Source organism: Pristiophorus japonicus, chromosome 26 (assembly GCF_044704955.1).
Source record: "Pristiophorus japonicus isolate sPriJap1 chromosome 26, sPriJap1.hap1, whole genome shotgun sequence".
In the NCBI taxonomy this organism is placed as follows: domain Eukaryota; kingdom Metazoa; phylum Chordata; class Chondrichthyes; family Pristiophoridae; genus Pristiophorus; species Pristiophorus japonicus.
The window spans coordinates 6,523,942-6,551,570 of NC_092002.1; the positions used below are offsets into that span (position 1 = coordinate 6,523,942).

A 27,629-nucleotide genomic window follows, 5' to 3' on the forward strand; every position below is an offset into this window, starting at 1 on the left:
CACCCTTACTGCCCTTTGTGTGAAGAATTGCTTAGAGATTTCCCTCCCGAATGGCGTGGCTCTGATTTTAGGATGGTGCCACCTATTTCGGGACTCCCCTCACTACCACAGCATCTGCTGAAACAACACAACACAAAATACCGTGGATGCTGGAATCTGGAAAACAGAAAATGCTGGAAATACTCAGCGGGTCAGGCAGCATCTGTGGAGAGAGAAACAGAGTTAACGTTTCAGTTCGATGACCCTTTGTCAGAACTTCTGCTTGTGCTGCCCTGTCTCCCTGGACTAAGCGGTTAGGACATAAGAACATAAGAAATAGGAGCAGGAGTCGGCCATACGGCCCCTCGAGCCTGCTCCGCCATTTAATACGACCATGGCTGATCCGATCATGGACTCAGCTCCACTTCCCTGCCCGCCCCCTTATTCCCTTATCGTTTAAGAAACTGTCTATTTCTGTCTTAAATTTATTCAATGTCCCAGCTTCCACAGCTCTCTGAGGCAGCAAATTCCACAGATTTATAACCCTCAGAGAGAAGAAATTTCTCCTCATCTCAGTATTAAACGGGCGGCCCTTTATTCTAAGACCATGCCCTCTAGTTCTAGTCTCCCCCATCAGTGGAAACATCCTCTCTGCATCCACCTTGTCGAGCCCCCTCATAATCTTATACGTTTTGATAAGATTACCTCTCACTCTTCTGAATTCCAATGAGTAGAGACCCAACCTACTCAACCTTTGCTCATAAGTCAACCCCCTCATCCCCGGAATCAACCGAGTGAACCTTCTCTGAACTGCCTCCAAAGCAAGTATATCCTTTCGTAAATATTTCGGAGGTTACGCAGTGCGCACCGGGCTCTCGATGGTTTGCGACACTGAGCTCCTGCCGTCACTCCCCCGCGTTTCCTTCCTGGGGCACGTTTCCAACAACTGGCCAAGGCTAAGAGGCTCCTTTCACATTGCAAGAGCAACCAAGGTTACAGGCTGCGCAGCGCAGGATACCAGTCAAGGTTGGAAAGAGTAGGAGCGAAAGCCGAGATAAGGTGATGCCACAGCTGAGTTTTCAAAGCCTGGAGCTTGCAGTCTGCCACCCGTAACTCGCACCGACTCCCGCTCACCTCTCACCTCGACAACCCACACTGGCTCTGGGTCCAGCGACGCTTCGATTTTAAAATTCTCAGCCTCGCCCTTTCCCCATCTCTGTAATCTCCTCCAGCACCACAACCCTCTGCGATCTCCAATTCTGGCCTCTTGCGCATCCCCCCGATTATAATCGCTCCACCGTTGGCGGCCGTGCCTTCAGCTGCCTGGGCCCCCAAGCTCTGGAACTCCCTCCCTAAACCTCTCCGCCTCTCTCTCCTCCTTTAAGACGCTCCTTAAAACTGACCCCTTTGGCCAAGCTTTTGGTCACCTGTCCCAATATCTCCTTATGGGGCTCGGTGCCAAGGTTTGTTTGATTACGCCTTGTGGAGCACCTTGGGACGTTTTACTACGTTACAGGTGCTATATAAATGCAAGTTGTTGTTCTTGTAGGCTGGAATGTATTTGCTTCATGGCTTCTTTGCTTAAGAATTCATAGCAACACACTGCTATTAAGAACTAGTTGGTTTATTAACAAAGGTTTAACAATCGCACTGCACATTACCGGTTCATCCATCAGGCTCACAACCACCTGCCCCATCGTGGATCCCCCGAACCCAACTTGCCGGGGTTTTATTGAGTCTTGTGAACGTCACGTGACTGGCTAAGCCACTCATGACTCAACAGCTCCATCAGCCTATGAGCATGCTCACAGGGGCAGACATTACAGAGTCAGGCCCAGAGACTCAGTGGCGCATGCTCGAGGGGAGGGCGATATTTTTGTAACACAGACATGTTCTGCGTTTGACCCACTGGTTTGATGCTGAGCTGCCCGATATCACCCAGGGCAAAACAATCGGCCTCAACACCCCGAGTTAAGGAGGGAAGAATTAGACATTCAGATCGCTGTCCAGTGAACCCGTGACACCAGCCCCCCCAGAATGGAAAGTGAGCACACGCAGATGCCAAGGGAGCACAGGGTCCGGCTCAGACTGCGATGACTATCATAGTCGAACATCTAGCCGACACTTCCAGTGCAGTACCGAGGGAGCGCTGCACTGTCGGAGGGGCCATCCTATCATTGGTCGCTGGGTCATTGAATAAATTTAAGACAGAGATAGACAGTTTCTTAACCGATAAGGGAGTAAAGGGGTTATGGGGACTGGGCAGGGAAGTGGAGTTGACTGGATCAGCCATGATCGTATTGAATGGTGGAGCAAGCTCGAGGGGCCATATGGCCTACTCCTGCTCTTATTTCTTATGTTATGTTCTTATCAGATGAGATTTTAAACTGAGGCCCCGTCTGCCCTCTCAGGTGGACGGAAAAGATCCCACGGCCACTATTTTGAAGAAGAGCAGGGGAGTTCTCCTCAGTGTCCTGGGGCCAATATTTATCCCTCAATCAACATCACTAAAAAGGCAGATTATCTGGTCATTATCACATTGCTGTTTGTGGGAGCTTCCTGTGTCAGCCATGTCTCAGTGGCCAGCACTCTCGCCTCTGAGTCAGAAGGCTGTGGGTTCGAACCCCATTTGAGAGACTTGAGCACAAAAATCCAGGCTGACACTCCCAGTGCAGTGCTGAGGGAGCGCCGCACTGTCGGAGGGGCAGTGCTGAGGGAGCGGCGCACTGTCGGAGGGGCAATGCTGAGGGAGCGGCGCACTGTCGGAGGGGCAGTGCTGAGGGAGCGCCGCACTGTCGGAGGGGCAGTGCTGAGGGAGCGGCGCACTGTCGGAGGGGCAGTGCTGAGGGAGCGGCGCACTGTCGGAGGGGCAATGCTGAGGGAGCGGCGCACTGTCGGAGGGGCAGTGCTGAGGGAGCGGCGCACTGTCGGAGGGGCAGTGCTGAGGGAGCGGCGCACTGTCGGAGGGGCAGCGCTGAGGGAGCGCCGCACTGTCGGAGGGGCAGTGCTGAGGGAGTGCTGCACTGTCGGAGGTGCCGTCTTTCAGATGAGATGCTAAACCGAGGCCCCGTCTGCCCTCTCAGGTGAACATAAAAGATCCCATGGCCACTATTTCGAAGAAGAGCAGGGGGAGTTCTCCCCAGTGTCCTGGGGCCAATATTTATCCCTCAACCAACTTCACACAAAAAAAAAACAGATGATGTGGGTCATTATCACATTGCTGTGTGCAAATTGGCTGCCGCGTTTCCCATATTACTACAGTGACCACACTCCAAAAAGTACTTCATTGGCTGTGAAAGACGCTATAGAAATAGCGATCTTTCTATCTCGGTTCGTACATTAAGATCGACCGATTGGGATGAGGTCATTAATGGAAATTGTATCCCAACATCACCAGGAACAAGGAGGGGGGGAAAAAAAAAATTGAACAAAAAAATATTCCAACACAGGAAAACAAATTCACAATCATATCGCTGCTTCACTTGGACTTTGTGATGGGACATGCAACGAATTCTTTTTGTTCTGCTCCATTGTTTGTGCAAGAGGTTTCAGTCAGAGCGAGAGCAAGGAACACACAATGCTGGCTTTCCTGTCCTGGTTAATTGCCACTTCCCCCCATTCTCCGACACATTCCGATCGAGTTATGCCCCCCGCCCCCAGCGAAAACATGCATGGCGGGTGACTCATCTGTTTTTTTTGTTCTGTGACAGCGGGAAAAGAAAAAAAAAAAACAAACCAGGGAGGACATAGGCATTGGAAATAACGCCTCCCCTCCCCCTCAACCCTCCCCTCAACCGTAAACAGACGGGATACAAGGCTGGAGCCCGCGTCGAGAGAGCAGACGTGAATCCGCGAGCTCCTTCCGTCCAGGATCTGAGCAGGCGGGGGATCCAGGTCACTGAAGTCCATCACCTTTCTGATTGATGGGCATACCAGCTTCTCTTGCACTCCCACCCCTTTCGCCTTTGCGATGGAGGGCGAGAAATCAGTCAGTCTCACCTGCAGCAGAACTTGCAAGCGCCTCTCTCCGTCCGCTACGATATTACGCACCAGCGCGCACACACACACACACACACGAGAGACTTTTCCATTTGTTCCTTGCAGAGGAAGTTAAGTGCAGAGGAAGCACTTTCAATGCAGAGTACTTCCTCCCCGTTTCTCCGCAGTACATGCACGGACAAGTTCAAGACAAGTTCACACGGAAGCCATCTCTGGCCCTGGGTCAGCCCGCCACAGTGGGTCTGGGGTATTTTCGGCATTCGTTCCCGGGATGTGGGCGTCGCTGGCAAGGCAGGCATTTATTGCCCATCCCTGATTGCCCCTCGAGAAGGTGGTGGTGAGCCGCCTTCTTGAACCGCTGCAGTCCGTGTGGTGAAGGTGCTCCCACACAGTGCTGTTAGGGAGGGAGTTCCAGGATTGTGACCCAGCGACGATGAAGGAACGGCTGATATATTTCCAAGACGGGATGGTGTGTGACTGGGAGGGGAATGTGGAGGTGGTGGTGTTCCCATGCGCCTGCTGCCCTTGTCCTTCTAGGCGGTAGAGGTCACGGGTTTGGGAGGTGCTGCCGAAGAAGCCTTGGCGAGTTGCCGCAGTGCATCTTGTAGACGGTGCACACTGCCGCCAGGGGGCGCCGGTGGTGGAGGGAGTGAGTGTTGAAGGTGGTGGGTAGCGTGCCGATCAAAGCGGCTGCTTTGTCCTGGATGGTGTCGAGCTTCTCGAGTGTTGTTGGAGCTGCAACTCATCCAGGCAAGTGGGGAGTGTTCCATCACACTCCTGGCCTGTGACAGGGACTGTGGCTCTCGTATTGGACTGTTCAGCCACCTGAGGACTCAGTTTAAGAATAGAAGCAAGTCTTCCTCGATTCCGAGGGACTGCCTATGATAAGAACATCACAATTAGGAACAGGAGTCGGCCATACGGCCCCTCGAGCCTGCTCCGCCATTCAATATCATGGCTGATCCGATCATGGACTCAGGTCCACTTCCCTGCCCGCCCCCTTATCGTTTAAGAAACTGTCTATTTCTGTCTTAAATATATTCAATGACCCAGCTTCCACAGCTCTCTGAGGCAGCGAATTCCACAGATTTACAACCCTCAGAGAAGAAATTCCTCCTCATCTCAGTTTTAAATGGGCGACCCCTTATTCGAAGACTATGCCCCCTAGTTCTAGTCTCCCCCATCAGTGGAAACATCCTCTCTGCATCCACCTTGTCAAGCCCCCTCATAATCCTATACGTTTCGATAAGATCGCCTCTCGTTCTTCTGAATTCCAATGAGTAAAGGCCGATGATGATGATGAGATGGTGGAAAGGCTTTGGGGAGTCAGGAGGTGAGGCACTCACCGCAGAATACCCAGCCTCTGACCTGCTCTTGCTGCCACGTTATTTCCGTGGCTGGTCCAGTTGAGTCCTGTGCCCTTTAGAAACAACCGGTCACTTACCCCAACCGCCGCCCATCAAGCACTGAATGATTTGGTGCGAATTAGGACACGGGGAGCAGAGTTTTGTTTGAGCTCAAGTTGACAAGATGGTGGGGGGCTTGGCCGGAAGATTGGAACAGTCGAGTCTGGAGGAGACAAAGACAGAGATTGGGCTCAATGGTGATGACCCTCACGGTCCAATAACCTGGGGTCACTCACCGTCTGCAATGTATTTGCTTCAACTGCTCTGAGGAATTCAGAGCAATTAAGAACGAGTTGGTTTATTAGCAAAGGGTTTAACAATCACCCGACACATTACCGGTTCATCCACCAGGCTCACAACCACCTGCCCCATCGTGGATCCCCCAAACCCAACTGGCTGGGGTTTTATTGAGTCTTGCGAACATCACGTGACTGGCTGAGCCACACCCACTCAACAGCTCGACAAACCTCAAACATGAAGGACGGCCACTTGGGTGAGGCACCAGAGAGCTGGCCTCTGACCCTGGATCTGTACCCCAGTGAGAATCGTCGCCTTCAGGAGCGGAGGGAAAAAACTCCCTCTCCCCTCCCCATCTCCTGCCCCTACAACCCTCTGAGAAGTCTGCGCCCCTCCAATTCTGCCCTCTTGCGCCTCCCCCATTTTAATCACCCCACCATTGGTGTCCGTGCCTTCTATTGCCTGGGCCCCAAGCTCTGGAACTCCCTCCCTAAACCTCTCCACCTCTTTCCTCCTTTAAGATGCTCCTTAAAACCTACCTCGTTGACCCAGCTTTTGGTCACCTGCGCTAATTTTTTCTTGTGTGGCTTGGGGTCAAATTTTTATTTCACTGCTGTGAAGGACCTTGGGACATTTTACTATGTTAAAGGCGCTATATAAATGCAAGTTGTTGTTTTACCACATTAAATACAAGTGGTCGGAAGGGAAGAGGTGGGGGGGGGGAGGAAATTGGACATTAGCAACACTTCCTGCAACAATAGAACTGATGCCGGAGTTGCCGCTTGTTATTGACACTCTGCAGAAGTTTGCCCGCCATTCCTCCCCAGTGGGCGTTGACCCTGAATCACTTTCCAGGAAGGCAACAGTGTCGGGATAGTGACAGTGCAACTGAGATACCGCCCGATAAAGTTTGGCAAGGTTACTGGACAGCAGTGTGTGGGGGGGAGACAGCGAGAGACGCGAGGCATGCGCGGGGCGGGGAGGGGGGGGGGTGGAAGAGTGGGGAAGGGGGGGTGGGGGAAGGGAGTGGTGTGGGGGAAGGGGGAGGGATGTGAAGGGGGAGGGATGTGAAGGGGGGGGCTCGCGCAATGTTTTATCGCCCCTGCGCTGTTTGACCAGGACGCTGTGTTTTTTAAAAATCTACAAATAATCAGCTGCTTCCTCCGAAACACTCACTTTCCATCCTGTGGCCCTTATCTCCAGACCGAAGCAACTGTTCCACCAGTCACGAGCCAGGGGTCGGTTTCCTCTCTCGGCCGACAGTTCCCCAGCTTCCGGCCGCGGATAGCCAGTGCCCCCCCCCCCCCCCCACCCCAAACACGCCAGGGTCCAGGAGTGGGCTGCCTTCGCTCAAGGTTCGCTTTCATGGTGGACAAGAGCTGCAAATGAAACGGCTCGCCTCGCCCGCTGACCACCCGACCCCAGCCAGCCAGTCAGGGAAGGAGGTCCCATTCGGAGCACCCAAACTGTGGGGTGGAAGAGAGAGCTGCGGGAGAGGGAGAGATACAGAGTCCGAGAGAGGTAGAGAGACGGAGAGAGAGAGAGACAGAGAGAGAGAGACAGAGAGAGAGAGAGAGAGAGACAGAGAGACAGAGAGAGAGGGAGACGGAGAGAGAGACAGAGAGAGAGACAGAGAGAGAGAGACAGAGAGAGAGAGAGAGAGATGGAGACAGAGAGAGAGACAGAGAGAGATGGAGACAGAGAGAGAGACAGAGAGAGATGGAGACAGAGAGAGAGACAGAGAGAGAGAGAGAGAGAGAGAGAGAGAGAGAGAGAGAGAGACAGAGAGAGAGAGACAGAGAGAGAGAGAGAGAGAGAGACAGAGAGAGATGGAGACAGAGAGAGACAGAGAGAGATGGAGACAGAGAGAGATGGAGACGGAAAGAGAGACAGAGAGAGAGACAGAGAGAGATGGAGACAGAGAGAGAGAGAGACAGAGAGAGATGGAGACAGAGAGAGAGACAGAGAGAGATGGAGACAGAGAGAGAGACAGAGAGAGAGAGAGAGAGAGAGAGAGAGAGAGAGAGACAGAGAGACAGAGAGAGAGAGAGAGAGAGAGACAGAGAGAGATGGAGACAGAGAGAGACAGAGAGAGATGGAGACAGAGAGAGATGGAGACGGAAAGAGAGACAGAGAGAGAGACAGAGAGAGATGGAGACAGAGAGAGAGAGAGACAGAGAGAGATGGAGACAGAGAGAGATGGAGACGGAAAGAGAGACAGAGAGAGAGACAGAGAGAGATGGAGACGGGGAGAGAGAGAGAGAGAGAGAGAGTGAGAGAGAGAGACGGAGAGACACACAGAGCCTGAGAGACACAGAGAAAGAGAGAGAGAGATGGCGAGAGAGAGAGAGAGATGGCGAGAGAGAGAGAGAGATGGCGAGAGGGAGAGAGAGATACAGACAAACAGAGAGATGAGACGTTAAACCGAGGCCCCGTCTGCCCTCTCAGGTGGATGTGAAAGATCCCACGGCCACTATTTCGAAGACGACCAGGGGAGTTCTCCCCGGCATCCTGGGGCCAATATTTATCCCTCAATCAACATTTAACAAAAACAGATTATCTGGTCATTATCACATTGCTGTTTTTGGGAGCTTGCTGTGCGCAAATTGGCTGCCGCGTTTCCCACATTACAACAGTGACTGCACTCCAAAAGTACTTCATTGGCTGTAAAGCGTTTTGGGACATGCTGAGGTCAAGAAAGGTACTATATAAATTAAATTATTTTTCTTAAAAACCGTTTACCTGGTTGATAAACCTTCTTTGTTCCCATAAAAAAAAGTTCAACATCTATAGTCTTTCTACGTGACTATAGCCCTTTTTCCCAGTAAACATCCTCATGAATTCTAGCTGCAACATTTCCATTGCTTTTCTATCCTTCCTATGGGGTATTTAAAACTACCCAATATTTCAAATGTGGCCAAAACTCTTGTACCTGCAGCCTACCCAGAATCCACCCAAATGAGAAGGTGCCATGGGATTTTTTATGTTCACCCGAGGGGGCAGACAGGGCCTCGGTTTAACATCTCATCTGAAAGACAGCACCTCCGACAGTGCGGCGCTCCCTCAGCACTGCCCCTCCGACAGTGCGGCGCTCCCTCAGCACTGCCCCTCCGACAGTGCGGCGCTCCCTCAGGGCTGCTCCTCCGACAGTGCGGCGCTCCCTCAGCACTGCCCCTCCGACAGTGCGGCGCTCCCTCAGCACTGCCCCTCCGACAGTGCGGCGCTCCCTCAGCGCTGCCCCTCCGACAGTGCGGCGCTCCCTCAGCGCTGCCCCTCCGACAGTGCGGCGCTCCCTCAGCACTGCCCCTCCGACAGTGCGGCGCTCCCTCAGCACTGCCCCTCCGATAGTGCGGCGCTCCCTCAGCGCTGCCCCTCCGACAGTGCGGCGCTCCCTCAGCGCTGCCCCTCCGACAGTGCGGCGCTCCCTCAGCGCTGCCCCTCCGACAGTGCGGCGCTCCCTCAGCGCTGCCCCTCCGACAGTGCGGCGCTCCCTCAGCACTGCCCCTCCGACAGTGCGGCGCTCCCTCAGCACTGCCCCTCCGATAGTGCGGCGCTCCCTCAGCGCTGCCCCTCCGACAGTGCGGCACTCCCTCAGTACTGCACTGGGAGTGTCAGCTTGGTTTATGTGCTCAAGTCTCTGGAGTGGGCCTCAAACCCACAACCTTCTGACTCAGAGGCGAGAGAGTTACCACTGAGCCTGGGCTGGCGACCATTCTTACCTCGGGGCAAACCGGGAACATCCCTGGTCTGGACGACTCACTGGTGCATTCGCGAGCTTGGTGGATTCTGAAGGTTGGCCAAGAACATAATAGGAGCAGGAGTCGGCCATTCGGCCCCTCGAGCCTGCTCCGCCATCAATAATATCATGGCTGATCTGACCATGGACTCAGCTCCACTTCCCCGCCCGCTCCCCATAACCCTCGACTCTCTTATCGCTCAAAAATCTGTCTATCTCCACCTTAAATATATTCAATGACCCAGCCTCCACAGCTCTCTGGGGCAGAGAATTCCACAGATTCACCCCCCTCAGAGAGAAGAAATTCCTCCTCATCTCCATCTTAAATGGGCGACCCCTTATTCTGAAACTATGCCCCCCACTAGTTCTAGATTCCCCCACGAGGGGAAACATCCTCTCTGCATCCACCCTGTCCAGCCCCCTCAGCATCTTATATGTTTTGATAAGATCACCTCTCATTCTTCTAAACTCCAATGAGTAGAGGCCCAACCTGCTCAACCTTTCCTCATAAGACAACCCCTTCATCTCAGGAATCAACCGAGTGAACCTTCTCTGAACTGCCTCCAATGCAAGTATATCCTTCCTTAAATACGGAGACCAAAACTCTATGGAGGCACATTCCCAGCAAGGGACAAGACCTTCTGGGGAAGAGAAATATGGGCAAAAAAATAAGGCAGCCCATAACATAGAGCTGTGAAAGGGTTAAAACGTGTTAGGTCTGAGATTGGGGTCGGGTTACTGCGTGAAGCAATCATTGGCTCTTGGGATCACACTTGGAGGATGCAGTGACCTTGGGTACCGGATGTACAGTTCCAGGAGATGGATTCAGCACAGACAAGATAGGACGGGAAATAGGGAGGTGGGGGGCTTCCCACTTTAGCAACACCTCCCCCGCTGTTGCAACAAGTGGGATCGGACAGTCGGCAAGCTCAGTGGGGCAGTCCCAACGCCCCGGCCCCACAAGACGGCGACAATGGGAAATTGCTCAGAGCTGGCCAATCCCACCGCGAGGCCCCACATCTGGCAACCTCTGGAAATCACATCAGTCGGGATGTCTCCTCTTCCCCCCCCACCCCCCCACCCGCTGCCTCTCCCGAGTGTTCTTGGATTTCACACCAGAGGCAACTGGGAGAGAGCCCCCTCCACAAGCCTCCGGGATCTCCCCCTTTACACAGCAGCTGCTAGATGGATTAGGTGGGGCGGGGGTTTGACTGATGCTTCTCATTCTTCACACTCCAGACGTGACTATTCCACCGCACTGCTGGCTGGTATCCCATATTCTACCCGACGTAAACTGGAGGTGATCCAAAACTCGGCTGCCCCGTGTCCTAACTCGCACCGAGTCCCGCTCACCCATCACCCCCCTGTGCTCGCTGCCCCCGTGTCCTAACTCGCACCGAGTCCCGCTCACCCATCACCCCCCTGTGCTCGCTGCTCCCGTGTCCTAACTCGCACCGAGTCCCACTCACCCATCACCCCCCTGTGCTCGCTGCCCCCCGTGTCCTAACTCGCACCGAGTCCCACTCACCCATCACCCCCCTGTGCTCGCTGCTCCCGTGTCCTAACTCGCACTGAGTCCCGCTCACCCATCACCCCCTGTGCTCGCTGCCCCGTGTCCTAACTCGCACCGAGTCCCGCTCACCCATCACCCCCCTGTGCTCGCTGCCCCCGTGTCCTAACTCGCACCGAGTCCCGCTCACCCATCACCCCCTGTGCTCGCTGCCCCCGTGTCCTAACTCGCACCGAGTCCCGCTCACCCATCACCCCCCTGTGCTCGCTGCCCCCGTGTCCTAACTCGCACCGAGTCCCGCTCACCCATCACCCCCTGTGCTCGCTGCCCCGTGTCCTAACTCGCACCAAGTCCCGCTCACCTATCACCCCCTGTGCTCACTGACCTACATTGGCTCCCGGTTAAGCAACGCCTTGATTTCAAAATTCTCATCCTTATTTACAAATCTCTCCATGGCCCTCGCCCCTCCCTATCTCTGAAATCTCCTCCAGCCCCACAACCCCCCCCCGCCGAGATGTCTGAGCTCCTCTAATTCAGCCCTCTTGAGCATCCCGGATTATAATCGCTCCACCATCGGTGGCCTTCAGCTGTCTGGGTCCCAAGCTCTGGAACTCCCTCCCTAAACCTCTCCGCCTCTCTTTCCTCCTTCAAGACACTCCTAAAACCGACCTCTTTGACCTAATTTCGTATGTAGCTCTGTCAAATTTATTTGTTTAGTCCTTTGGTTCTTTTGCCAATCACGTTGATATAATCATCATCATAGGCAGTCCCTCGGAATCGAGGAAGACTTGCTTCCACTCTAAAAGTGAGTTCTCAGGTAACTGAACAGTCCAATACGGGAACCACAGTCCCCGTCACAGGTGGGACAGACAGTGGTTGAGGGAAGGGGAGGGTGGGACTGGTTTGCCGCACGCTCCTTCCGCTGCCTGCGCTTGGTTTCTGCACGCTCTCGGCGACGAGACTCGAGGTGCTCAGCGCCCTCCCGGATGCACTTCCTCCACTTAGGGCGGACTGGTCTTTGGCCAGGGACTCCCAGGTGTCGGTGGGGATGTTGCACTTTATCAGGTATATGTATAAAGGTGCAGGTAAATGCTCCGTCTGTCCAGCAGATGGTGCTGTCCCTGTGTCCTACACTGGCTCCAACAGCAAGATCCCAGGATCAATTCAGGGCACACAGACCTCACAAAATGCCTTTGACACCGTTAACCGTGAGGGACTTTGGAGTGTCCTCCTCTGTTTCGCCTGCCCCCCAAAAGTGTGTCGCCATCCTCCTCCTGCTCCACGATGACATGCAGGCCCGTGATCCTGACTAACGGATCCACCACAGGCCCAAGCCATGTCTGGACCGGGGTCAAACAGGGCTGCGTCATCGCCCCAACCCTCTTCTCCATCTCCCTCGCTGCAATGCTCATCTCACGCTCAACAAGCGTTTCCCCCCCCGCTGGAGTGGAACTATAGAACCGGTGGGAACCTGTTCAACCTTCGTCACCTCCAGGACAGATGCAAGACCGTCCCATCCTCGGTCATACATGTAACGGTGCACGTTAATGCTCCGTCTGCCCAGCAGATGCCGCTGTTCTGTCCACAGCCCGTGTCTTACGCGCTTAAAACAAGCCAAACAAATTTCTCCTTCTCTGCCCCCTGGTTCTTTTTCCAATCACCTTGCATCTGTGCCCTCTGAATTGATCCTGGGATCTTGCTGTACAGCATGTATTACACCTGTTAAAGCCAGTGCGACAGAGAGAGAGAGAGACATCACCATCTGCTGGAGAGAGGGAGCATTTACCTACACTGTTATTTAGACAGCGATTGTAAAGGGATGTGATCAGGGCCCAGGAGAGGCGTGAGTTCCAGGGCCCAGGGGAGGCGCAAGTTCGGGGCCCAGGAGAGGCGAGGGCCCGGGGGCAGCACGGGCCCAGCCCACACTGTGCGATATGTGCGCGCACTGGGTCCGTGCAGCAGAGCAGGTCTCCAGTCGTCCTGGTTAACCCTTGCCACTGGACCAAGACCTCACTCTGTCAAGCCCCGTGTGGTGGCTGGTGTGCAACGGTCACCCCACGTTAAAATAATCCACCCACAGGCATCTTCCACCCTTCAGGCTGCGGAATATTAGGTCCTTCATTGAAACACCTGTGAACTCATCGTTTTTTGGCGTGGAAGCAAGTCATCCTTGTTTCGAGGGACCGCCTATGATGATGATATATGTATATAGCACCAGTCACTGCGAAAACTGGGCGCTGCACTTGATAAACCAAAGGCTCTTGTAAATCCAGCCACTGTCTCCTCGATCACACAAAGACCAGCTAGAAGCTGAAGAACTGGTTGCAGGTCCGGTGAACAGGTCCTTGGGCCCGAGACTGCGTCTCAGTCTGATTAAAACAACTTGCATTTATATAGCGCCTTTAAAGTAGTGAAACGTCCCAAGGCGCTGCAAAGGAGTATTATGCAATAAAAATTTGACACCGAGCCGCACAAGTAGAAATTAGCGCAGGCGATTAAAAGCTTGGTCAAAGAGGTCGGTTTTAAGGAGCGTCTTGAAGGAGGAAAGTGAGGTAGAGAGGTTTAGGGAGGGAGTTCCAGAGCTTGGGGCCCAGGCAACTGAAGGCACGGCCACCGATGGTGGGGCGATTATAATCAGGGATGCTCAAGAGGGCAGAATTAGAGGAATGCAGATATCGCGGGGGTTGTGGGGCTGGAGGAGATTACAGAGATAGGGAGGGGCGAGGGCACAGGGGGTGAGATGGAGAGATTTGTAAACAAGGATGAGAATTTTGAAATCGAGGTGTTGCTTAACCGGGAGCCAATGTAGGTCAGCGAGCACAGGGGGTGATGGGTGAGTGGGACTCGGTGTGAGTTAGGACACGAGGCAGCGAGCACAGGGGGTGATGGGTGAGTGGGACTTGGTGCGAGTTAGGACACAGGCCAGCGAGCACAGGGGTGTGATGGGTGAGCGGGACTTGGTGCGAGTTAGGACACGGGCCAGCGAGCACAGGGGGGTGATGGGTGAGCGGGACTGGGTGCGAGTTAGGACACGGGGGCAGTGAGCACAGGGGGTGATGGGTGAGTGGGACTCGGTGCAAGTTAGGACACGGGGCAGCGAGCACAGGGGGTGATGGGTGAGCGGGACTCGGTGCAAGTTAGGACACGGGGCAGCCAGATTTTTGATTACCTCTAGTTTACGTAGGGGAGAATGTGGGAGGCCGGCCAGGAATGTGTTGGAATAGTCAAGTCTAGAGGTAATAAAGGCATGGATAGAAACATAGCAAATAGGTGCAGGAGTAGGCCATTCGGCCCCTCGAGCCTGCACCGCCATTCAATATGATCATGGCTGATCATGCAACTTCAGTACCCCATTCCTGCCTTCTCTCCATACCTCCTGATCTCTTTAGCCATAAGGGCAACATCCAACTCCCTTTTGAATACAGGCAACTCTCGATTATCCGGGTCCCTCGGGGCTTGGGCTAAGACGGGTAAACGATTTCTCCGTTAGAGTGAGTTGACATTACAGTTAATGCTTACAGTACAGCAGGTGTGCTCTAACCCATAGTTGTAGCGTATCTTCTAATCCTTGAATTCTAGTCCTCTCGATCTAAAGACCATTAGGCTTGTTGATTACTTCCTGTAACTGTTCGTGGCATTTTAATAAATTATGAGAGGCAGTGGACCTGTGTGCGAGCAGCAGCGGGAGCTGAGGCAAGGCAGAGCGCTTAAAAACAAGGCTCAACAGGCAACATTCGAAAGGAACATCAGAGTTTCAAAGTGACATCACACACACGGAATTTTAAATGCCGTTACAAGGGTTTCCCGTTGCATCCGTGTGCGGTTAATCGAGAGTCGCCGATATATCCAACGAACTGAACTCAACAACTTTCTGTGGTCGAGAATTCCACAGGTTCACAATTCTCTGAGTGAAGAAGTTTCTCCAGGATGAGGGCTTCAGCAGAGGATGAGCTGAGGCAAGGGGCGGAGACGGGGCGATGTTACGGAGGTGGAAATAGGCGGTTTTAGTTATGCTGTGGATCCGTAGCCGGAAGCTCATTTCAGGGTCAAATGTGAGTCAAGGTCGCGCACAGCATGAGCACAGAAGACACCGCAGATTCCCACATTTCCGCGAATATTATTTTAATAATCGTACAAAGCACTAAAATAAAAACACATTTGAAAACACTCGGATAACGGCACTTTCTGACTGCTTATTAGCTGTGCGTACAGGTTAGGGTAATGGAAACAGACAGTCTGGATGTGGAGAGAGAGCGAGAGAGCGCGTTTCCCAGGAAAAATGTAAACCTGTAATACAGAGCTCCACCTCATGGACTACTGCAGTATTGCAGCCACTGCTGTTTACACAATAAAGCAATTGCCAGACTGAAGCCATCTCGAGCTTCAGTGAGGTCGCAGGAATATATCACAAACCCAATTCCAATTCGATTATATTCGGCTATATATATATATATATATATTAAAAAAAGTTCATCGTTTGTGCCACCAGTCTCTTGCGTGGAAATAGAGGAGAGAGACCAGATCTCGAATCGTTGGATCAAATCCCCTTCCCCATTTCCCGCAAAAAGGGTCCATTTCGGTCTTGATCGATGAGCGGCAGGTCGGGCTGAGAGCTGGTGTGTTTGTGCCGACGAGGTGGGTTCCGATGGCGGTGCGCGACTCAGAAGGTTTTTTGTTATTTGTTCCTGGGATGTGGGCGTCACTGGCAAGGCCGGTGTTTATTGCCCATCCCTTATTGCCCCTTGAGAAGGTGGTGGTGAGCCGCCTTCTTGAGCCGCTGCAGTCCGTGTGGTGAAGGTGCTCCCACACAGTGCTGCTAGGGAGGGAGTTCCAGGATTGTGACCCAGCGACGATGAAGGAACGGCCGATATATTTCCCAAGTCGAGGGATGGTGTGTGACTGGGAGGGGAACGTGGAGGGGGTGGTGTTCCCATGCGCCTGCTGCCCTTGTCCTTCTAGGGGGTAGAGGTCGCGGGTTTGGGAGGTGCTGTTGAAGAAGCCTTGGCGAGTTGCATCTTGTAGATGGTGCACACTGCAGCCAGGGGGCGCCGGTGGTGGAGGGAGAGTGAGTGTTGAAGGTGGTGGGTAGCGGGCCGATCAAGCGGCCTGCTTTGTCCTGGATGGTGACGAACTTCGAGTGTTGTTGGAGCTGCAACTCATCCAGGCAAGTGGGGAGTGTTCCATCACACTCCTGACTTGTGCCTTGTAGATGGTGGAAAGGCAGTGAGGGTGGGGGTCGGGGGTTGGGGGTCAGGGGTCGGGGGTCGATTCCTTCACTGGCGCCCACAGGGACGGGTATCGGTGTTACTCCCGTGCGGACAAAGGGGCGGGGGCTTCGGATGGTGGGGGAAATAGTAAGCCTCTCACCGGGACACCTCAAGTACTGTCGGGATGGATCAGTAACAAATATGCAAGCAGCAAACTCCTGCCTTCGCTCTGGCCCCCAGCGAGACACAAAGTTCCCGTTCGGGAGAAACGCGCGATGCCAACAGTGGCGAATAGCTGAGCGTGGAGCGCCATGGCGGGCCGGCCGTCGCCGAGCCGGTGACACAGTCGGGAGACGGGAGAATCGGCGGGATGGTTCCAACGGCCGGGTTTTCCTCGTGATCGCCAGTGGCGGGCCTGCACCAGCAGGGGGCGGTGGTGAGTCAGCGCTGTGGTTCGGACGGTGGTTGCCTCGCAATGGGTGGTCCCCGGTGCCCCTATGGCTGCCCAGTGGAGCATTCGCAGTCTGTACACAGAGAGCCCCTCGCCCCTACACCAGCGGCCTCACTCGCGGGAACAGCTGCAAAGATAAACGGCAACTTGATCAGCATCGAAATATCAGAGAGAACGTGTATTTCTATATCGCCTTGCTGACATAAATCCAGGCCAACGCTCCTAGTGCCGCACTGTCGGAGGGGCAGTGCTGAGGGAGCGCCGCACTGTCGGAGGGGCGGTGCTGAGGGAGCGCCGCACTGTCGGAGGGGCGGTGCTGAGGGAGCGCCGCACTGTCGGAGGGGCAGTACTGAGGGAGCGCCGCACTGTCGGAGGGGCGGTACCGAGGGAGCGCCGCACTGTCGGAGGGGCGGTGCCGAGGGAGCGCCGCACTGTCGGAGGGGCGGTACCGAGGGAGCGCCGCACTGTCGGAGGGGCGGTACCGAGGGAGCGCCGCACTGTCGGAGGGGCGGTGCTGAGGGAGCGCCGCACTGTCGGAGGTGCTGTCTTTCGGATGAGACGTTAAACCGAGGCCCCGTCTGCTCTCAGGTGGATGTAAAAGATCCCATGGCTACTATTGGAAGAAGAGCAGTGGAGTTACCCCTGGTGTCCTGGAGCCAATATTTATCCCTCAATCAACATCACAAAAACAGATTATCTGGTCATTATCACATTGCTGTGTGTGGGAGCTTGCTGTGCGCAAATTGGCTGCCGCGTTTCCCACATTACAACAGTGACTACACTCCAAAAAGTACTTCATTGGCTGTAAAGCGCTTTGGGACGTCCGGTGGTTATGAAAGGCGCTATAGAAATGCAAGTTCCACCTCTGGTCATCACAAAGCGCTTTACAGCCAATGAAGTACTTTTTGGCGTGCAGTCACTGTTGTAATGTGGGAAACGCGGCAGCCAATTTGCGCACAGCAAGCTCCCACAAACAGTGACCAAATGATGTTTTCTGATGCAAGGACATCGACCTGAAACGTTAAAGCTCTCTCTCGCTCCACAGAAGCTGCCGGACCTGCTGAGTATTTCCAGCACTTTCTGGTTTTGGTTCAGATTTCCAGTTCTTTTAGTGATGTTGATTGAGGGATAAATATTGGCCCCAGGACACCGGGGAGAACTCCCCCTGCTCTTCTGCGAAATAGTGGCCGTGGGATCTCTTACATCCACCTGAGAGAGCAGACGGGGCCTCGGTTTAACGTCTCATAAAGACGGCACCTCCGACAGTGCGGCGCTCCCTCAGTACTGCCCCTCCGACAGTGAGGCGCTCCCTCAGCACTGCCCCTCCGACAGTGCGGCGCTCCCTCAGCACTGCCCCTCCGACAGTGCGGCGCTCCCTCAGCACTGCCCCTCCGACAGTGCGGCGCTCCCTCAGCACTGCCCCTCCGACAGTGCGGCGCTCCCTCAGCACTGCCCCTCCGACAGTGCGGCGCTCCCTCAGCACTGCCCCTCCGACAGTGCGGCGCTCCCTCAGCACCGCCCCTCCGACAGTGCGGCGCTCCCTCATTACTATCCCTCTGACAGTGCGGCGCTCCCTCAGCACTGCCCCTCCGACAGTGCGGCGCTCCCTCAGCACTGCCCCTCCGACAGTGCGGCGCTCCCTCAGCACTGCCCCTCCGACAGTATGACGCTCCCTCAGCACTGCCCCTCCGACAGTGCGGCGCTCCCTCAGCACTGCCCCTCCGACAGTGCGGCGCTCCCTCAGCACTGCCCCTCCGACAGTGCGGCGCTCCCTCGACACTGCACTGTGTCAGCCTAGATTTCTGTGCTCAAATCTCTGGAGTGGGACTTGAACCCACAACCTTCTGGCTCCGGGACGAGAGAGCTGCCCACTGAGCCACAGCTGACACCTCGAGTCCGAGTACGGCAGTATAGAGGGAACTCCCCTCTCCTCCCACAAACAAATCTCAGCGTGTAGGCAAGTGCCCCCCCACCCCACCCCCGCAGAGTGGTACTGAGGCTCACAGACGAGCTTGGTACAGAGTGCCACCTCCTGACCAACGCCTGCAACCTGAGCAGCTGTTATACGCTCCTCGTGGCTCCCCAGTGACCCCTGCTGGAAGGCGCAGGCATTGGATGTCCGAGGCGGACAGGAATGGGCTCAACCCGCGACGCCTCGCTTAGCCGAATAGCCGGCTGACAATAACCATCCGAGCTCACACACGAGGAACGGGACAGAATCCCACCCAGAGTCAGGGGGGGGGGGGAGGGGGCGCGAGGAGAAGCAATGTCACGGGTTCTGAGCACGTACCCCCAGGTAGTTGTAGGGCACATAGCCCTCCCGGCCGTACAGCGATGCCCACCACCAGTTGCCCTCATCCCGGTCCCCGCGCCGCAGGATGGTGATGGTCTCCCCGTCACGGAACGACAACTCGTCACTGCTCTCCGCCTTGTGGTCCCACAGCCCGTAAACAACCGCGTTGTTCATCATCCCCGCCTGCTGCTCTGCACCTGGGGGGGGGAGAGAGAGTCAGTGTGTGAGTGAGCGAACGAGAGAGCGAGGGGGAGAGAGCGAGTGTGAAAGCACGCGGGAGGGAGTGAGAGAGAAAGCACGCGGGAGTGAGAGAGAAAGCACGCGGGAGGGAGTGAGAGAGAAAGCACGCGAGAGGGAGGGAGAGAGAGAGAAAGCACGCGGGAGGGAGGGAGAGAGAAAGCACGCGGGAGTGAGAGAGAAAGCACGCGGGAGGGAGTGAGAGAGAAAGCACGCGAGAGGGAGGGAGAGAGAGAGAAAGCACGCGGGAGGGAGGGAGAGAGTGAGAGAGAAAGCACGCGGGAGGGAGAAAGCACGCGGGAGGGAGGGAGAGAGTGAGAGAGAAAGCACGCAGGAGGGGAGAGGGAGAAAGCACGCGGGAGAGAGAGAGAGAGAGAGAGAGAGAGAAAGCACGCGGGAGGGAAAGAGAGCAAGCACGCGGGAGGGAGGGAGTGAGAGAGAAAGCATGCGGGAGGGAGGGAGAGAGAGAGAAAGCACGCGGGAGGGAGGGAGTGAGAGAGAAAGCACGCGGGAGGGAGGGAGAGAGAGAGAAAGCACGCGGGAGGGAGGGAGTGAGAGAGAAAGCACGCGGGAGGGAGGGAGTGAGAGAGAAAGCACGCGGGAGGGAGGGAGTGAGAGAGAAAGCACGCGGGAGGGAGGGAGAGAGAGAGAAAGCACGCAGGAGGGAGGGAGAGAGAGAAAGCACGTGGGAGGGAGGGAGGGAGGGAGAGAGAAAGCATGCGGGAGGGAGGGGAGGAGAGTGAGGGAGAGAGAGAAAGCACGAGGGAGGGAAGAAACAGAAGGTGGCAGTGAAGAAAGAGGAGAGGTAGGAGATTGAGGGCGGGGCGGTTACTCACTGAACAGGAAGCGGGCACATTCCTCATAGCCGTCCAGGTAACGGTCACATTTCTCGGCGGCCGTGTCTCCGTCGGTCAGGGTCATGGAGAAGATGGCGGCTCCTTTCCTCATCAGCAGGGTGCAGATCGGCAGGTCGTTACAGGAAGCAGCACAGTGCAGGGGCGTCCTAGACACAGAGACCCGTCAGCTAAACACATCCACCCGATTATAGCGCATACTCTGCCCTCCCCGGCACCCTCCCTCCGTTACCCCACACCGTCCCTCTCGCTCTCTCTCTCTCCCTTCCCTCCATCATTTCCCTCCCTCTCTCCCATTCCCCCCTCCCCCACACCGTCTCTCTCGCTTTCTCTCTCCCTTCCCTCCATCATTTCCCTCCCTCTCTCCCATTCCCCCCTCCCCCACACCGTGTCTCTCGCTCTCTCTCTCTCCCTTCCCTCCATCATTTCCCTCCCTCTCTCCCATTCCCCCCTCCCCCACACCGTCCCTCTCCTCTCTTTCTCTCCCTTCCTTCCCTCCATCATTTCCCTCCCTCTCTCCCATTCCCCCCTCCCCCACACCGTCCCTCTCCTCTCTCTCTCTCCCTTCCTTCCCTCCATCACTTCCCTCCCTCTCTCCCATTTCCCCCTCCCCCACACCGTCCCTCTCCTCTCTCTCTCTCTCTCCCTTCCTTCCCTGCCCTCCATCACTTCCCTCCCTCCCCCACACCATCTCTCTCTCTCTCTCCCGCCCCCCCCCCCCCAATCACTTCCCTCCCTCTCTCTTCCATTCCCCCATACCGTCCCTCCCCTCTCCTCTGTCTCTCTCTCTCTCGCTCTTCATTCCCCCCCTCCCTCTCTCCCATTCCCCCCTCCCCCACACCGTCCCTCTCCTCTCTCTCTCTCTCTCTCCCTTCCTTCCCTGCCCTCCATCACTTCCCTCTCTCCCTCCCCCACACCGTCTCTCTCTCTCTCTCCCCCTTCATTCCCCCCCCTCCATCACTTCCCTCCCTCCCTCACACCGTCTCTCTCTCCCCCTCCATTCCCCCCCTCCATCACTTCCCTCCCTCCCTCACACCGTCTCTCTCTCTCTCTCCCCCTTCATTCCCCCCCTCCATCACTTCCCTCCCTCCCTCACACCGTCTCTCTCTCTCTCCCCCTTCATTCCCCCCCTCCATCACTTCCATCCCTCCCTCACACTGTCTCTCTCTCTCTCTCTCTCTCTCTCTCTCTCTCCCCCTTCATTGCCCTGCCCCCCCCCCCCCCCCCACTCCATCACATCCCTCCCTCTCTCCCATTCCCCCCCGCGGCTTTTGAAGGCCTCACCCGCACTGGGGCAGGGGTAGCGAATGACTGGTCATTGACTGTGCACGAGCCGGATCGGCGAGCGTTGGCTGTGGGAGCCATTTGACTGTGGGAGGCATCACAGCCGAGCAACCTGCGACCGCTACACGTGTGAAAGCTGTGGAATACCCTCCCCCTGAACCCCTCAGTCTTTCTCCCTCTCTCTGCTCCTTAAAAACCATCCGTCTTGCTATCTCATGTGGCTTGGTGGTGTTTGATTAGGCTCCAAAACCTCTCCGCTCCCACAACTTCTCTCTACGTTAACAGCGCTATATATCTACAAGTTATTCTTCCTGGTCTGATTGGCCGAGTATCTGCGGCAGGGAATTAATTCGCCCGTCTGCCTCGGTGGGGGGGGAGGGGGGCACTGCTGGCACGGGCACGGAGAGCACTTTGAAGACTCACCAGCCGTAGCTGTCGGGGGCGTTAACATTGACCCCGAAGTTGACGAGGAACTCAACCACGTTGTAATGGCCGCCGCAGACTGCGTTGTGGAGCCCGGTGATGCCTTCAGCGTTGGACTGGCTCGGGTCATTCATCTGGGAAGAGACGGAAGACAGACTTGCATTTATATAGCGCCTTTCACGACCACCGGACGTCCCAAAGCGCTTTACAGCCAATTAACTACTTTTGGAACGCAGTCACTGTTGTAATGTGGGAAACGCGGCAGCCAATTTGCGCACAGCAAGCTCCCACACACAGCAACGTGATAATGACCCAGATCATAAGTTTTTTTGTGATGTTGATTGAGGGATAAATATTGGCCCCAGGACACCGGGGAGAACTCCCCTGCTCTTCTTCAAAATAGTGCCCTGGGATATTTTACATCCACCTGAGAGGGCAGACGGGGCCTCGGTTTACCGTCTCATTCGAACGACGGCACCTCCGACAATGCGGCGCTCCCTCAGCACTGCCCCTCCGACAGTGCGGCACTCCCTCAGTACTGCCCCTCCGACAGTGCGGCACTCCCTCAGCACCGCCCCTCCGACAGTGCGGCGCTCCCTCAGCACCGCCCCTCCGACAGCGCGGCGCTCCCTCAGCACCGCCCCTCCAACAGTGCGGCGCTCCCTCAGTACTGCCCCTCCGACAGCGCGGCGCTCCCTCAGCACCGCCCCTCCGACAGCGCGGCGCTCCCTCAGCACTGCCCCTCCGACAGCGCGGCGCTCCCTCAGCACTGCCCCTCCGACAGCGCGGCGCTCCCTCAGCACTGCCCCTCCGACAGCGCGGCGCTCCCTCAGCACTGCCCCTCCGACAGCGCGGCGCTCCCTCAGCACTGCCCCTCCGACAGTGCGGCACTCCCTCAGCACTGCCCCTCCGACAGTGCGGCACTCCCTCAGCACTGCCCCTCCGACAGTGCGGCGCTCCCTCAGCACTGCCCCTCCGACAGTGCGGCACTCCCTCAGTACTGCCCCTCCGACAGTGCGGCGCTCCCTCAGCACTGCCCCTCCGACAGTGCGGCACTCCCTCAGCACTGCCCCTCCGACAGTGCGGCGCTCCCTCAGCACTGCCCCTCCGACAGTGCGGCGCTCCCTCAGCACCGCCCCTCCGACAGCGCGGCGCTCCCTCGGCACTGCACTGGGAGTGTCAGCCTGGATTTCTGTGCTCGAGTCTCTGGAGTAGGACTTGAACCCACAACCTTCTGACTCGGAGGAGAGAGTGCTGCCCACTGAGCCACGGGCGAGAGAGCAACTTCCGACAGTGGCTGCAGTTATCCCAAGAACCTGGTGGGGTCACTGTGGAGCCATTGAAGCCAGTAGTTTTTTTTACATTAAAAAATCACTGATTTCCTCTTTAAAAAAAATACTTCCGGGAGGGGGGGGGGGGTCAAAACCGAAGCTGGCTGAAAGCCGACCGCGAATTTACCTCGTATACGACCCGCTGCACCACATCGAGCTCCCCGAGCAGCGCCGCGTCCAATAATAGCACCAACGGGTCCAAACGCGCCCTCATCTTGGTGCCGCTCGCGGGAACGCCGTCTCGCTTCAGGATCGAACGCTTCAACTGGAGAGAGAGGCCGGAGAGAAAGACAGGTCAGCACGGACTCGTTCTGCCCCGGTGCATCGCCGTGTAGCGGGCACGCACGGGGTTAATCACCAACAAGCACAAATGTTCCAACCACCACGATTCACCGGCCTGGTCGGCCCATCCGATAATCTCCAGCACGGACACTCGAGGCATTTGTGCAGACTGTCAAAGATCAGTGTTTGCGAATGGAACCCTTCAATAGCATGTACCCAAACCCATCACACACTCCCAGGGCAGGTACAGGGGGTTAGATATACAGAGTAAAGCTCCCTCTACACTGTCCCATCAAACACTCCCAGGGCAGGTACAGGGGGTTAGATATACAGAGTAAAGCTCCCTCTACACTGTCCCATCAAACACTCCCAGGGCAGGTACAGCACGGGGTTAGATACAGAGTAAAGCTCCCTCGACACTGTCCCATCAAACACTCCCAGGGCAGGTACAAGGGGTTAGATACAGAGTAAAGCTCCCTCTACACTGTCCCATCACACACTCCCAGGGCAGGTACAGGGGGTTAGATACAGAGTAAAGCTCCCTCTACACTGTCCCATCAAACACTCCCAGGGCAGGTACAGCACGGGGTTAGATACAGAGTAAAGCTCCCTCTACACTGTCCCATCACACACTCCCAGGGCAGGTACAGGGGGTTAGATACAGAGTAAAGCTCCCTCTACACTGTCCCATCAAACACTCCCAGGGCAGGTACAGGGGGTTAGATACAGAGTAAAGCTCCCTCTACACTGTCCCATCAAACACTCCCAGGGCAGGTACAGCACGGGGTTAGATACAGAGTAAAGCTCCCTCTACACTGTCCCATCAAACACTCCCAGGGCAGGTACAGCACAGGGTTAGATACAGAGTAAAGCTCCCTCTCCTGGCAATGTTCCTCAGCCCCAACCTTAGAATAATGTTTGCTGCTGCAACATTTCTGATCCTCGGGTCTCCCAGAGCTTGCCAACTTGCCGATGAATCAGGGGTGTGCCTGATCGGAGCTGGGCAGTGCCAGGCAATCAGTGGAGGAGAGATGGCACCCAGCCAGGTCCTCACTCTCGAGGCGTGGCAGCATACAAGAACATAAGAAACAGGAGCAGGAGTCGGCCATTCGGCCCCTCGAGCCTGCTCTGCCATTCAATAAGATCACGGCTGACCTTCGACCTCAACTCCACTTTCCCGCCCGATCCCCATATCCCTCAATTCCCTTAATATCCAAAAATCTATCGATCCCAGCCTTGACTATACTCAACGACTGAGCCTCCACAGCCCTCTGGGGCAGAGAATTCCAAAGATTCACCACCCTCTGAGGGAAGAAGTTTCTCCTCATCTCAGTCCTAAATGGCCGACCCCTTATCCTGAGACTGTGTGACCCCTGGTTCTAGACTCCCCAGCCCGGGGGGGGGGGAAACACCCTCCCTGCATCTACCCTGTCAAGCCCTGTAAGAATGTTGTATGTTTCAATGAGATCACCTCTCATTCTTCTAAACTCTAGAGAATATCGGCCTAGTCTACTCAATCTCTCCTCATAGGACAATCCCCCCATCCCAGGAATCAGTCTGGTGAACCTTCGCTGCACTCCCTTCTGTGGCAAGTATATCCTTCCTTAGGTCAGGAGACCAGAACTGTGCACAATACTCCAGGTGTGGTCTCACCAGGGCCCTATATAATCGCAGTAAGACGTCTTTACTCTTATACTCAAATCCTCCTGTAATAAAGGCCAACAGACCATTTGCTTTAATCACTTGCTGTACCTGCGTGTTAACTTTCAGTGATTGGTGTACGAGGTCACCCAGGTCCCTCTGAACACCAACATTTCCCAATCTCTCTCAGCGTTTAAAAAATACTCTGCTTTTCTATTTTGCCCACCAAAGTGGATAACTTCACATTTCCCCACATTATATTCCATTTGCCATGTTCTTGCCCACTCACTCAGCCTGTCTATATCCGCTTGAAGCCTCTTTGCATCCTCCTCACAACTTACATTCCCACCGAGCTTTGTATCATCAGCAAGCTTGGATATATTACATTTGGTCCCCTCATCCAAATCATCGATATAGTTTGTGACTAGCTGGGGTCCTGACAGCACCCCACTAGTTACAGCCTGCCAACCCGAGAATGACCCGTTTATTCCTACTCTCTGTATCAGTCCGTTAACCAATCCTCAATCCATGTTAGTATATTACCCCCAATCCCATGAGCCCTAATTTTGTTCAATAACCTCTTGTGTGGCACCTTATCGAATGCCTTCTGAAAATCCAAATATACCACATCCACTGGTTCCCCCTTATCTATTCTGGTAGTTACATCCTCAAAATACTCGAACAGATTTATCACGTGATTTCCCTTTCATAAATCCGTGTTGACTCTGGCCAATCCTATTATTTTCTAAATGCCCTGTTACCACGTCTTTAATAATAGATTCTGGCATTTTCCCTATGGCTGATGTCAGGCTAACTGGTCTGTAGTTCCCGGGTTTTCTCTCTCCCTCCTTACTTAAATAGCGGGGTTACATTTGCTAACTTCCAATTTGCAGGAACCGTTCCAGAATCCATGGAAATTTGGACGTATGAGGAAAGGTTGAGCAGGTTGGGCCTGTACTCATTGGAGTTTAGAAGAATGAGGTGATCTTATTGAAATATATAAAATACTGAGGGGGCTGGACAGGGTAGATGCAGAGAGGATATTTCCTCTCATGGGGGAATCTAGAACTAGGGGGCACAGTTTCAGAATAAGCGGTCACCCATTTAGAACTGAGATGAGGAGGAATTTCTTCTCGGAGGGTCGTGAATCTGTGGAATTCTCTGCCCCTGTGGAGGCTGGGTCATTGAATATATGCAAGGTGGAGATAGACAGATTTTTGAACGATAAGGGAGTCGAGGGTTATGGGGAGTGGGCGGGGAAGTGGAGCTGAGCCCAAGATCAGATCAGCCGTGATCTTATTGGATGGCGGAGCAGGCTCGAGGGGCCAAATGGCCTGCTCCTGCTTCTTATGTTCTTATGACAACCATTGCATCCACTATCTCGATAGCCAGCTCTTTCAAAACCCCTAGGATGTAGACCATCAGGTCCAGGGGCGTTATCGACCTTAATTCCCATTATTTTCTTCAGTACACTTTTTTTTTTTACTAAGACTAATTCCTTTCAGTTCCTCATTCTGGCTCAGTCCCCTTGCTTCTCCCGGGAGGTTTCTCATGTGGAACTTACGGGCGAGGTAGGCTGGGAGGTCGGCGATTCCACGCGCGGGGTCAGAAGGTCGGGGGCGAGGTCAGACTCCGAGTCGGGCGAGGTCTGCGGGGAGGAGGGCCGAGCGGCAGGCTCCTCGGCGAGCTCCTGGTGCCTCCTGGTGAAGAAGTTGGTGACCTGCTGGTAGAGGCGGGCGCGCTTCTGGGTGGGCAGCAGCAGCTGGGCGGTGGGCGTGTCGATGGAGCCCCGCTTTTTCAGGGCCCGGGGAATGGCGGCCCGGATCCTCAGCAGCTCCTCCATGTCCTGGATGGCCTCGGAGTCGGGCAGCGAGAGGGGCTGGAGGCGGGTGGGGCTGAGGGGCCGGGGCTCGCCTGCCTTGTGGCTCTCTGCGTCGGCCGCCTCGCCGGTCCGAAAGATGGCGGCGATCTCCGGCTCCACCTCCTCCGTCTCGGGCGCCGGCGGTATCGGCAGCGCGGGAAACCTGCCGTCCGCAGACTGCGGCGAGGAGTCGGTCACCCTCCTTCCGACTGCAGCCAGAGGAGAAATAAAACACCGCAGGCTTAAACCAACAATACCAACACCGCCACGGAGCTCCAACCCTACTCCCGAACCCACGGCCTGAGTTACATAAGAAACAGGAGCAGGAGTCGGCCATTCGGCCCCTCGAGCCTGCTCCGCCATTCAATAAGATCACGGCTGATCCGATCATGGACTCAGCTCCACTTCCCCGCCCGCTCCCCTTATTCCCTTATTGTTTAAAAAACTGTCTATTTCTTTCTTAAATATATTCAATGTCCCGGCTTCCACAGCTCTCTGAGGCAGCGAATTCCACAGATTTACAACCCTCAAAGAAATTTTTCATCTCTGTTTTAAATGGGCGGCCCCTTATTCTAAGACCATGCCCTCTAGTTCTAGTCTCCCCCATCAGTGGAAACATCCTCTCTGCATCCACCTTGTCAAGCCCCCTCATCATCTTATACGTTTCGATAAGATCACCTCTCATTCTTCTGAAATTCAAATGAGTGGAGGCCCAACCTACTCAACCTTTCCTTAAGTCAACCCCCCCATCCCCGGAATCAACCGAGTGAACCTTCTCTGAACTGCCTCCAAAGCAAGTATATCCTTTCGTAAATATGGAAACCAAAACTGCACGCAGTATTCCAGGTGTGGCCTCACCAATACCCTGTATAACTGTCGCAAGACTGTCATTTGCCTC

The 27,629-nt window shown here is 55.3% G+C and overlaps 1 protein-coding gene across 4 annotated transcripts in view; it reads right to left on the bottom strand.

The window, feature by feature from the left end:
* Nucleotides 1-16,562: 16,562 nt before the first annotated feature.
* ppp1r13l (protein phosphatase 1, regulatory subunit 13 like) overlaps nt 16,563-27,629 on the bottom strand; it is a 66,493-nt gene continuing 55,426 nt past the window's right edge. For all 4 annotated transcript variants that reach the window (XM_070867723.1, XM_070867722.1, XM_070867720.1 and 1 more), the window contains exons 8-13: nt 26,435-26,940; nt 23,075-23,212; nt 21,617-21,750; nt 19,892-20,058; nt 18,816-19,015; nt 16,563-16,652 (exon numbers count right to left, since the gene is read on the bottom strand). In XM_070867723.1, coding sequence (XP_070723824.1) covers nt 16,623-16,652; nt 18,816-19,015; nt 19,892-20,058; nt 21,617-21,750; nt 23,075-23,212; nt 26,435-26,940 — 1,175 coding nt within the window. In that variant the 3' untranslated portion in view covers nt 16,563-16,622. The remainder of the gene's footprint in view (nt 16,653-18,815; nt 19,016-19,891; nt 20,059-21,616; nt 21,751-23,074; nt 23,213-26,434; nt 26,941-27,629) is intronic.